The sequence below is a fragment of the Streptopelia decaocto genome, assembly GCF_964273445.1.
Source record: "Streptopelia decaocto genome assembly, chromosome: 4".
NCBI lineage: Eukaryota > Metazoa > Chordata > Aves > Columbiformes > Columbidae > Streptopelia > Streptopelia decaocto.
The window spans coordinates 24,028,707-24,039,522 of NC_138658.1; the positions used below are offsets into that span (position 1 = coordinate 24,028,707).

The window sequence follows — 10,816 nt, forward strand, 5'->3', positions numbered from 1 at the left end:
CCAGCGGCCTTTAGACTGGATCTCTGAACATGTTTCAAAGAATGTTGTCACTTTTACCTCACCCTTCCTCATTTTTATTTCTAGAGTTTTCTTATGGATGGTATGGCCAGGAACACCTGCTGGAATGTGAGCAAATATGTTACTAGAAATATTAAAAAGAGGTAAAATGTGATTATTGAAAAAAAAGAAAAAACGTTCTCCACACTCAGTCCATGCCCTGAGAAGGAGTGGCATTCTACAATTAACTGCTGTCATATCATTGTTTAGCATTGTCATTACTTCCTTATTAGAATTTATTAACTCAGAAGAGTTTCAACACAATCCTCAACAGCACGGTGCACCTCCACACATACTCAGAGCTGCATGTCCTGTTCCAAAAGGTCTAATCTCTTTACAGACAGGAGCTCAGCCAGCGCTACGCTTTTTCATACTGGTGGCTGGCGTGACACAATGCTCCCGCTGCAGAGGCACAAACGCAGCCCGCTCCACGCACACCACCGGCTGGGTGATGTGAGCCAGGCAGCTCGGTTCAAACGCTGTTTTGATGCTTTACCAAAGCTCTTAATACCGATTAATGAGGCACTTCCAGAAGCACAGATCCTGAATTTTGGCCTGGCGCCACATCAAGTCTAGCAGCTTGCAGGAAGGTGACTGACAGGCATCAGTCACTGAGGCCAGGACACCTCACCGTGCTCTGAGGAACAAGACCTTGCTGCTCCATCTGCACTCCTTTCCTCCAGAACCCACCTGTGAGGTGCGGGGGCCCTGAACAGCCCTCGTAAATCGCAGCATCAGTCTCAACTGAAGGGTAAAAAGTAAGCAGGAATTCAGACTTAAGAACTGCGGGTTAAGGCAAAGCGAAAGGGCTGGTTTTGCAGTAAAACTGCCCGCCCTGCCGCTGGCTGCCGCTGGGGGCTCCCGCCGCCGCCGCCATTGCGGAGGGCATGGAGGGCGAGAGCACCTCGGCCCTGCTCTCGGGCTTCGTCTTCGGCGCCCTCGCCTTCCAGCACCTCAGCACCGACTCGGACACGGTGGGTGCCCCGGGCCCCGCCGCCGAGAGGGGCGGGAGGGGAGGGGACGGGAGGGAACGCTGGCCGCCATGGCGGAGGCGCCGCCGGGGCCTCCCCCGGCCCGGTGTGGCGGGAGCGCTGCCGCCGCCGCAGGCCCCGCTGCCGGGGAGGGCCCCAGGGCCTGGGTTTGGCGGTGTGGCCCCACACTGCACCCCGCTGCAACGGGAGGGGGACTGCCCGTGCTGGGGATTTTCTTTAAAAATGACGAGGTGTGGGGGACAGAGTGCCCGGTGTGGCAGCTGCCACAGACAGATGGAAATGCTGGTCAGGCCTGGGATGTGGACAGGACCTGTGCAGCCACAGACTGCTCGCTTCTGAATAAAAACACGAGGAACAGAAACTGAAAAATTAATTGCAACCTACTCTGTTTTTAAAAAAAAAGTTCATTTTTACATCTTTTTCTCTCCTGAACAGTGTTTACCTTGTTAATATTAGCCAGAAAATCCTGTTCAGTTCTACATTGTCACCTTTTTCCCCCGTCTCTCTCTCCCCATAAAGGAAGGTTTTCTTCTCGGAGATGTGAAAGGTGAAGCCAAGAACAGCATTACAGACTCACAAATGGATGACGTTGAAGTTGTTTATACAATCGGTTAGTCTGTCCACATTTTTAACACCGCGCTTTGTTTCGGATGGTACACAACTGCTTACAGCTTGGAATAAGGGCAGCCAGTGCAGATCAAGACCAAAGCTGCTAGATCCTGGGGCCCACCTTGACATAAAAAAAAATACCTGGAAAGTTTTAGCAATTAAAATTGCTAAAAAAACCCGAAAAACACAAAAACCAACACACACCCCACCACGTGTAGAAGACACAATAATTTAACAAATACTAGTTAATACTAGTTCTTTGTTCCTTGAATAGCTCCTCTTTGCCAAATACCTTGTCACATTAAAGGTAATTTAGGGCTTAGACTCCTTTGTCTTGGCCATGTCACAAACTCTCCTGGACTAGTTGCCTTGCCTGAACATGGCATCTTTCAGTGATGTGAATTTTAATGTGTTAGCATCTATTACCTAATTGGCAGCTTTTAGAATACTGCATGTGAAGGCTGCAAACTATTTAGGTATTTCATTGAGCAGATGCATGTTTCTTTACAGTCTTCATGGGATTGAAGTGGATGTGCCTTTTATACTATCGCTTATACAAAAACATATGCATGCATACACTTATGTACACACAGTTAAGTCCGTTCTTTCAAAATGCAGTTAAAGAAAGAGAACAAAGTAAAACAGTATGTGACTTCTTTCCAATCTTCCTGAAACTATGGTAGAGAGAATTTGTATCCCATTTTCTAGTTTTACTCTAGCATACAATTAAGGTGTAATACTTTCTTCCACTGAGTCTCACAGGTGAACCAAAAATGCGGGGACATTTTTTGCAGTGGTATTGATCAAGTTACCCAGTCTGGTCATCACATTCTCATAGGCACAGTTAGTTGCTCCAAAGTTTGGGGGTTTTGGTTAACTTGTGAAAATGAAAGTAGGGGAGAATTTAGGTAAAGGATTTAGAATGCCAGATCACTGACCATTTTTTTTCTGGTAGTCAGTCTTCCAGTTCTTGTCATGTGCTGTGTAGGTTTCTGTTCTCCAGCCTCATATTTCTCGTTAACAGCATCCATGCCTTGCTGCAAAGTAACTCAAGTGAAGTCTTTCATATTACATACTACTTCTGTACTCAACAGAAGGGAGGGAAAAAATGAAGTGCCTGATCTGATTTTTTTCACTTGACAAAACAATTATAAAAACAACCATTTATAGAAGTGGTTTTCTTTATATTTGAAAAATGAATTAGAATATTTTAAAAAATATATTTCTTAACCTTACTTAGATGTTAATACATTTGTTTTAATAAATTATATGGAATTCTTTAGTGATTTTTCAACCAGTTTCTGATTGTAGCATACAGAATAATATACATCTTGAACTGATGAACCCAGAGTAATATTACCTTGTCTTTACAGATATACAGAAGCATATTCCATGCTACCAATTGTTCAGGTAAGAATCTTAAGCAGATATGAAAAAGTTAAAATTAACCCTAACTTGAACTCTGCAAGAATTAAACTTATTACATTACTGAGGAGATCACCCAGCTGTAACTACAGATGCAGCATCAACCCCTTGGAACTACAGATGCAGAGTGGCTTTTCTTATTCCTATTTTGTTTCTTCTTGTCTTTTTTGTTTGTCTTTGCATATAAAAATAGAGATACGGCATGCTGCACCTTCTAGTGAGCAATGACACCATATAAACTACAGAATAATGTCAACATACTGGAAAAAAAAAGCATTGCTTTCCTAAAAGTATATATCCCAACTCCTCACCCTCAAAAAATAAACAAGTAGCAACAGCCATAGGCTTCTAAGGGGGTCTGAAAAAGAAATACTTGTTAGCCCCACAGCAGGAGTAGTTTCAAGGGCTAGTATTTAGAGTTCCATCACAGCAACACAGCTGTGCAGGTTTATATCCCTATAAGAGGAGAATCACAACAACTTCCCTCTCAAATTTTTATGAAAATTAATAAATCCAAATGTTGTTAGAAGGGCATTTAATAGGAAATTGAAGGTATTTTACTGTTTTGTAGTTGAGAGAACATAGATGCTACCTGTAACTTGTATCCCAGTAGCATTGATGCCAGAACAGCATCAGGGCTGTACAAGAACACCTACATATCTCTGAGTAATTAAATTAACTGCTCTGTGCTAGCACAGAAGCTGTGTCAGCATCTCTTTAATAGTTTTTTTCTCCCCCTGGTAAGCACAAAGTGACATGATTGCCAGACCACTAGGAAATAATTTTTACAGTAGTTTTTTTTTTTTTTCCCTCTAATTGTCCTGAATTTCTTCTAGCTTTTATAATTCTGCAGGAGAACTGAATGAACTTGCCTTGAAGAAAATACTATCAGGCTGTAAGAAGGTAATTAATTTTCAAACCTAAACCATACCAAGGGACTTGCTCAGATTTTTGGGGGCTATTCTGGGTATCTCTTGTATCAAGCTTTCGACCAATTTTTTTTTTAAATCTTGTATCTAGTCCCTCACACTGCTGGTCAGAACAACTGCATCATATTTTCCCCCTGAAAGAACAGCATCCATTTAGGTTTCGACTAGAGTTTGCCCAACTTTGTCACAACTTAATTTTTTTCTTATTCATTTCTCCAGTGAATAGTTCAAATATCCACAAGGAATTCTACTATTCAGTTGAGCTCAGCTCACTCAAGTGCTTAAACACCACCTGACCAGAAAGATTTACAGTCTTGTCCACAGAAGAAAGTTTCACAAGAGTAGAAGCTGGAAAGAGAAACAGCAAAATAACAGAGCCTGGTTTTCACAGTTATCTGAGCACAAGCTCAGGTAACAGGCCAGTTCAACAGATGGTTTGGAAGGAAAGAAAAATTGTCATACTGGAATTGGACTTGGATGTTTGAAGGGTTTCAAGTTAACTATTTGAATACATACACATCCCTGAACAATTCAGATCCATAACTTTGTAGTGAATCCTCCAACTTGCTTCAATATGACACAGAGCACAATTCAACACTTAATAACTTTTCTTCTGCCTGCAGAGTGTAATAGGATGGTACAAAATCAGACGCAACACAGACCAGACCATGACATTCCGGGAGAGACTTCTTCATAAGAATTTACAGTCACACCTATCAAATCAGGGCCTTGTATTCCTTCTATTAACCTCTAGCGTGATGACAGAAAGTTGTTCTACTTACAGACTGGAACATGCCTTACATCGGCCGCAAGAAGGGTAATTGGGTTCTTCTCTAGTTTTAATAAAGCAGCTGCACAGAATCTGCTATAGCTTGGAACAATTTTTTTCTTTGTTGCAACAGATTTATTGTTAACATTGTTTATTTTGCCCTCAAAACTTGCACATTAAGTAAGACTGTTCTATATATTCATAGAGCCCCATTGAGATTTTACCCTGGAGTTCTGTTCAGAGATTTGTATTTATAACCATCTGTAGAGCCAGTGTCAACAGGCAAACGCACTCTGTTCATTTATGCACATAAACTGTTCTCAGTTAGTTTGGGGTTTTTTATATAGGACTTCAACTATGCATGGTGTTCATCTTCACATATGGAAATATTTAAACTGGTGGTAACTTTATCTTCAGAGACAGGCTGCTCATAGGCTAGGCTTAACAAGCAAGTATTGCTTTATGGTGACTAATACCTAGAAAAGGGAAAACTACAGGCATTGCTCAGAGTCTTGCTGCTACTGCAGTTTGCCTAAAGCCATAAGTAGTCATTGCTGTGTGATGCAATACATTTAGCAAGAACTAAGACACTGGAAACCTCCATCTGGGATACTTAATGGTCAAGAACCTTTAACTATCAAAGAGAGGCCTTTGGATGTAAATAAATCATGTGTTCATACTTCTGCTTTTTAAGTCTTTTCCAGAAAGTTCCTTTGGTGGTTACCAACCTGGGTATGGCCGAACAGCAAGGTTACAGAACTGTGTCTGGTTCCTGTGTATCTTCTGGTTTTGTGAGAGCAGTAAGACAACACAGGTACAATATATGTCATATTTACCAATAGCTGTAGCTTTAAGATACATATAATTACCTTTCTATAAAATACTTTTTAAAATGCTTTCACAAGTGCTACAGCCATACATTGTTCACTTGTTTACCTGTTTCTTGCAAATATTCACCTTTCCAAGGTACTTTGAATTTAGTTCAGTCCCATACTTTACAATGAGAGCGGCTGTCTCTCTGACCATAGGCACCTACCGTTGAAGCTCAAAATGCTTCTTCATTATAGTTCCTCCTAAGTAAGCACTGAGATCATTAATTTGCAATTACAGTTAGGATTCTTTGTCCACAGGTCAGAATTCTTTCATGAGGATGGATCCTTACAAGAGGTTCATAAGATAAATGAGATGTATGCCACCTTGCAAGAGGAATTGAAGGTAAGTCCAGTATACCTGTCGATACAGTTACTTTCTGCAGTACCACAAAACCAAGTCAAGCAAAAAGTATATATGTCTTGCACTAAATGAGGAAAAACCTTTGTCTAGGAATGGCATATTGTAAGATCAGGGAGTTCCATTTACTGTTAGTACACCAAGTTCTCAAAGTTTAAGTCTTAAATTTCCATTTGATCAAAAGTATACTGATAAATAAAGTCCACTGATAAAATTCTCAGGAGATAAACATTTTGAAGGAGTACTATCTGTAGTTTCTTAGAGCTCCTTTGCTTAGATGGGAAATAAAACATCTTGCATCTCATTCAATGCAAGGTTCAAGTTCTCTAAAATCCACCTCAACTCTTTACTTATGCTTTTTAGTAGTTTGTGTCCAGCTTTTAAAATTGTGAATACCTTTAAGGATTTTGAAACAAGGTTAAAGTCAGCTTCTGTGAATACTGTTAATTCCATCAAATGCTCTTTTCCTTGCAGAAAATATGCTCTACAGTAGAAGTCAGCGAACGATCTGTAGACAAACTCTTATCAGAGGTGAGACAATTAAAAGAGGAGATAAAGAGAAAAAAGCAACAGTGTTGTTCAGGTAAGTTAAAAAAAATGCACTGCCAGTCTTGGTAATACTTCCAAAGTTGATTGAACAGGGAAAAGCACAAAACACTGAGCTTGAGGCAACCGGAACAGTAGTGGCATAAGTGCACAAGAGGAACTGCAACTTTTTTTTTTTTCCCCATCCAGGAGAGGATAGAGACCACCCAGGAGAGCCAAAGGAGAATGTCTTCCTCTGTCAGGCACTGCAAACATTTTTCCCCAATTCTGGACTTCAGACATGCATTGTTTCCTTCAAAGGCCAACAGATATCCAAGAATTGTTGTAACATTGACCATAATATTAACATCATGGACAAACTGACTCTCATGGTAGAGGAAAGAGACTTCACTGAAGCTGAAACAAGACACTTAACAAAGCGTAAAGTCAGAGGGACCGTGACAGGATCAAAGTTATTCAAGAAATCCAGATCACTTCATCAAAAATTACTTCGAGATCAAGAGGACAGTGATCAGGAAAGGAAGCTTACGCTGAGTGGCACTGAAACAGATGAGGATGTGCTGGAAAAGGAGAGAGACACAAACAAATACCCACACTCCCCTACTTTCTGAACTCTTAATGATTCATCTAGATGACTTAGCACCCAAAGCTACGGCCAACATATTCAAGTGACTTATCAATTTATAACACTGCAGGGATGAAAACAACATAATGCATTTTAGCCAAAAAAAAAAAAAGTTTCTCTCCAGTGCATGAATCCTATTTGACATAGAGACAAGTCCAGACGACATTCCCTCATTTTGCCTTCCAGACCTAAATCTCTCTCAGGGTTTACTGACTACATTAGTGGGATATTAGTGGTCATATAACCACATCACATACTGCCTCCAAGTAATGCAACCTCAAGCTGCTGTTGAAGCAGCAGTACCTGCCTTCTCACAGCAGTAGCTGAGGCAGGGAGCATCTGAAGAACACAGGCAACATGCTTCACAAAACCAGCTGTCTACAGAAATTCCCACAAATTAAATTATCCTTCACTACCCAGTACTTCTTTTCCCCCTTCCAATGCAGCAAGTGAAACAACAGCCACCTGAAGTTCAGCAAGATGTTTGAGCAGAAGTGTTCCATACAGTTGCCAAATTCTATTATTGCTCTTCTCTTTCAAGTGTCCTTCAGACAATTTTAGAAACTTGACACTTCATAAAAAAGGAACTGACACCCACCCTTCAGTCAGCAATGCATCATGCTGGCCAACCACATTACCAGTCAACAAGTATATAAGTGTGAAAAGTAGTTTTATTGTTTACTTCTTTACAGTACATTACTCCGGATATTTGATATTACATATCTTGGGGTCTGTGAGAAATGATGGGTTCTTAAACATAACTGGCATAAATCCTGTAAAAAGATAAGACAGAGGTTTTTTTAAATAAAAAGTAGGTTTGACTTACACAACTCAAAAAGTATAATCACACTTACCCAATACATGAGCTCTTTTAATCGCTTTTGAAATTTCCTTCTGCTTCTTGTTGCACAAGCCTAAAGAAACAAGCCATTTTCAGTCTTGAAAATTGACAGTAACAAAACCCTTCAATAAAAGGTCAAAGGTGATATTACTGACAATTCCCTCTAGCTTTGTTTAAGCCTCCCTAGAAAAATACGTGTGCTTATACTGTTAAATATGAGAAAGCATATCATTAAGGGCTATTTTCATTCCTTGATGAAGGCTACCAAGTCAGAGGAACACCGTTAGAAAACATGTACAGTTAGTTGTAGTTACTTTTGGAAAGATAACATAGACAGTAATTCAGACTCAGAAGAACATTAAAACTGGTAAATTATTTAATTGAATACTTCACATACCTGTTATATGCCTGCCATAAATGCAACCAGTATATGGAGAAACAAACTGGGACAGTAGCTATTTAAAACAGAGAAAGCCAAAGTCAGATGAAGAACTCTTCCCAGACAGCTTCAGTTTATTTTACTACTTGCATTCTATTTTTGATTATTTGATCTGCTTTTACAAAACTTAATTCTCCTTGGAGATGAGACAAGTACAGCCTGGCATTAGACAGTATTTTACATGCCATAACATTAAAGCTGTATGACAGCAGAATAAGAACTGAGGATTCAATTACTAAATAACAAAGTTGTAACACCCACACATAGGATTAGTAAATGGAACAGCTTATCACAACTACATTATTTGACCATTATCTACACATAGATTTAGACCCCTACATATACAAATTAATTTTTTCAGTCTTCTGAAGTCCTCCTGGACTTCCCACACACATTTAAGTACAATAAAGCAGGTACTTTCACCTAAGGACAGGAATTTTCAACAAACTCACCTGCACATTCTTGTAGTCTACATTTATTCCACATAAGACACATCTTTTAGGAGGTTCTTTATAGGGGTTCTCCATTTGTATAGGCTGAAATTAGAGAATTAACATTTTTAAGCTTCATAGGAAAATATGTAATTTTGGAGTTTTGAATGCTTTGACAAAGCATGCCTTGAAACCAAAAGAGCTATTTAATTTATCTTTGAAGTTTTTCAATAACTTATCTCTATTTCTCTAACATTCTGGTACCTAGTCATCTAAAAGAGGACTTCTCAGCTACACAACCTTTTAATAAAAATGACAACATAATAATTCAAGTAACATGTAAGATAGTGCTGACACTTAACTTAGAAGGCAACATCTAGAGAAGCTGGTAGTAAGGCAGTTCTGACGAATTACAAGAGACTTTTTTGGAAAAAAAACCCTAAAAGTCCTGAGGGATCCTCTGTCTGCTCACACACTTTTTAACAAGAGCTCCTCAAACATCTCCTGAACCCTGAAAGGCTCCCGTAAGCTTCAAAACACAACCAGCACCAAACCCTTGTAATATATGAACAAAAAAGAATAAAATTGATTTTGACATACATAGGTAGAAGCTATATGTCCTGGTTTTGTTAAAAATCAGGTTGTCTTTTAGTGAATTTGCCTGTCAGCTAAAGCTTATTAGCTGCTTATTAGCTGCATTTTCCTGAAAAGCTAGATACATGTTTTGGTAGACACAGCAATGGTATGCAAGGTCGCTGGACTGGTAAGGATGCATGCACATCTCACAAGAGAAGCAACAAGAAACAGGTAACCAAAGACTGAGTATACCATCCCATTCACTTGATGCTTCATATAAAATCAGGAGATCACGAGGATCTCATCCCTCTTCCACATGGCCAACATTAGGAGAGGACCCTACGAGTCGTCCCTGCGAACTGAGGCCTAGTGACAGACTGAATCCAGGTCCAGTTGGCTGCAGAGTCCCGTCCTGGACTTTTGGATGCTGGCCCTGCATCTGCCAGAGCAGTTGCCAGGACTTTCAAGACTGGTTTTGTATATTTTGTATTATTTTCTCTCTTTTTATCAGCAGCATTAGTAAAACATTTTTAATTCTTCCAACTCTCTTTTGTTGGTCCTTCTTTCCCACTGAATTGCCTGTCCTTAGTGGGAACTGGGAGAAAGGGAAGAGGTGGGAGAGAAGAGCTTAACAGTACATCTGCCGCAGTTCTATTATCACTCCACAATCAAAACCTTGACACGATAGAAAAAAAAAAGTTAAAAAGTTTTTTTCTCATAACACCACATTTCTTCAGACATAATAACTACACCACCTGTGCTCTATTAAGTCTTTGTCTCAGATCTATACAGAAAATCAGTACTATCAGAGGTTTTGCTCCACATTTGAGGAACTAAACCAGCAATTTCAAGTTAAGGTATTAGCCTGTCGATTAGTGAAGCCTTAACTCCAGCACCCGGTAACTCCCCTCGGCACTGGGCTGCGGCTCTGCCACACAGCACGTAACTGAACTGCGGGGCTTCCAGGACTCGGAGGGGCCTCACCTGGTCAGACTGGCCGGGCTCCTGCTGGTGCTGCAGCCGGCGCGGCCTCTCCCACAGCACCGCTGCAACGGCAAGAGCGACACGGTTAGCGGCCACCAGGACACCCGCCTCACAGAAACTACCCTACTCAGAATGAGGAGCAAAGAAAGGAAAGCAGAAGGAACGCACCGGGCACCAGGCTCCGCCATGGCCGCCGCTCCACCAGCGCCCGCGCCGCCATACTGCCGCCCAGCGCCGCTACTTCCGCCCGAACCTCACTTCCTCCTAATTACAGGAAGCTTCCCTACTTCTCCCGCCCTCACAAATACGACTGGCTGGCCAATGGGGCTGCGCCCTGCCCTACTTGGCGCAGGCGATTGGCCG

General features: G+C 40.9%; 2 protein-coding genes across 3 annotated transcripts; one reads left to right on the top strand and one right to left on the bottom strand.

Moving 5' to 3' along the window:
- Positions 1 to 880: 880 nt before the first annotated feature.
- Positions 881 to 7,689, top strand: ABRAXAS1 (abraxas 1, BRCA1 A complex subunit). 2 transcript variants are annotated; one of them, XM_082051767.1, is made up of 9 exons: positions 881 to 1,031; positions 1,569 to 1,659; positions 3,032 to 3,068; positions 3,920 to 3,986; positions 4,636 to 4,829; positions 5,476 to 5,595; positions 5,912 to 5,996; positions 6,486 to 6,594; positions 6,747 to 7,689. In XM_082051767.1, the coding sequence occupies exons 1-9, from the start codon at positions 945 to 947 to the stop codon at positions 7,166 to 7,168; spliced, it is 1,212 nt and encodes a 403-aa protein (XP_081907893.1). In that variant the 5' UTR covers positions 881 to 944; the 3' UTR covers positions 7,169 to 7,689. The 2 variants fall into 2 exon arrangements, with proteins under 2 accessions (XP_081907893.1, XP_081907894.1); XM_082051768.1 differs by having other exon boundaries at positions 899 to 1,031; positions 3,937 to 3,986.
- A 146-nt stretch (positions 7,690 to 7,835) lies between these two features.
- MRPS18C (mitochondrial ribosomal protein S18C) lies at positions 7,836 to 10,750 on the bottom strand. The gene is made up of 6 exons (XM_082051769.1): positions 10,622 to 10,750; positions 10,454 to 10,515; positions 8,915 to 8,998; positions 8,421 to 8,478; positions 8,037 to 8,096; positions 7,836 to 7,955 (listed from the first exon to the last, which is right to left on the bottom strand). Exons 1-6 carry the CDS (start codon positions 10,671 to 10,673, stop codon positions 7,879 to 7,881), a joined length of 393 nt encoding a protein of 130 aa, XP_081907895.1. The 5' UTR covers positions 10,674 to 10,750; the 3' UTR covers positions 7,836 to 7,878.
- Positions 10,751 to 10,816: the final 66 nt, after the last annotated feature.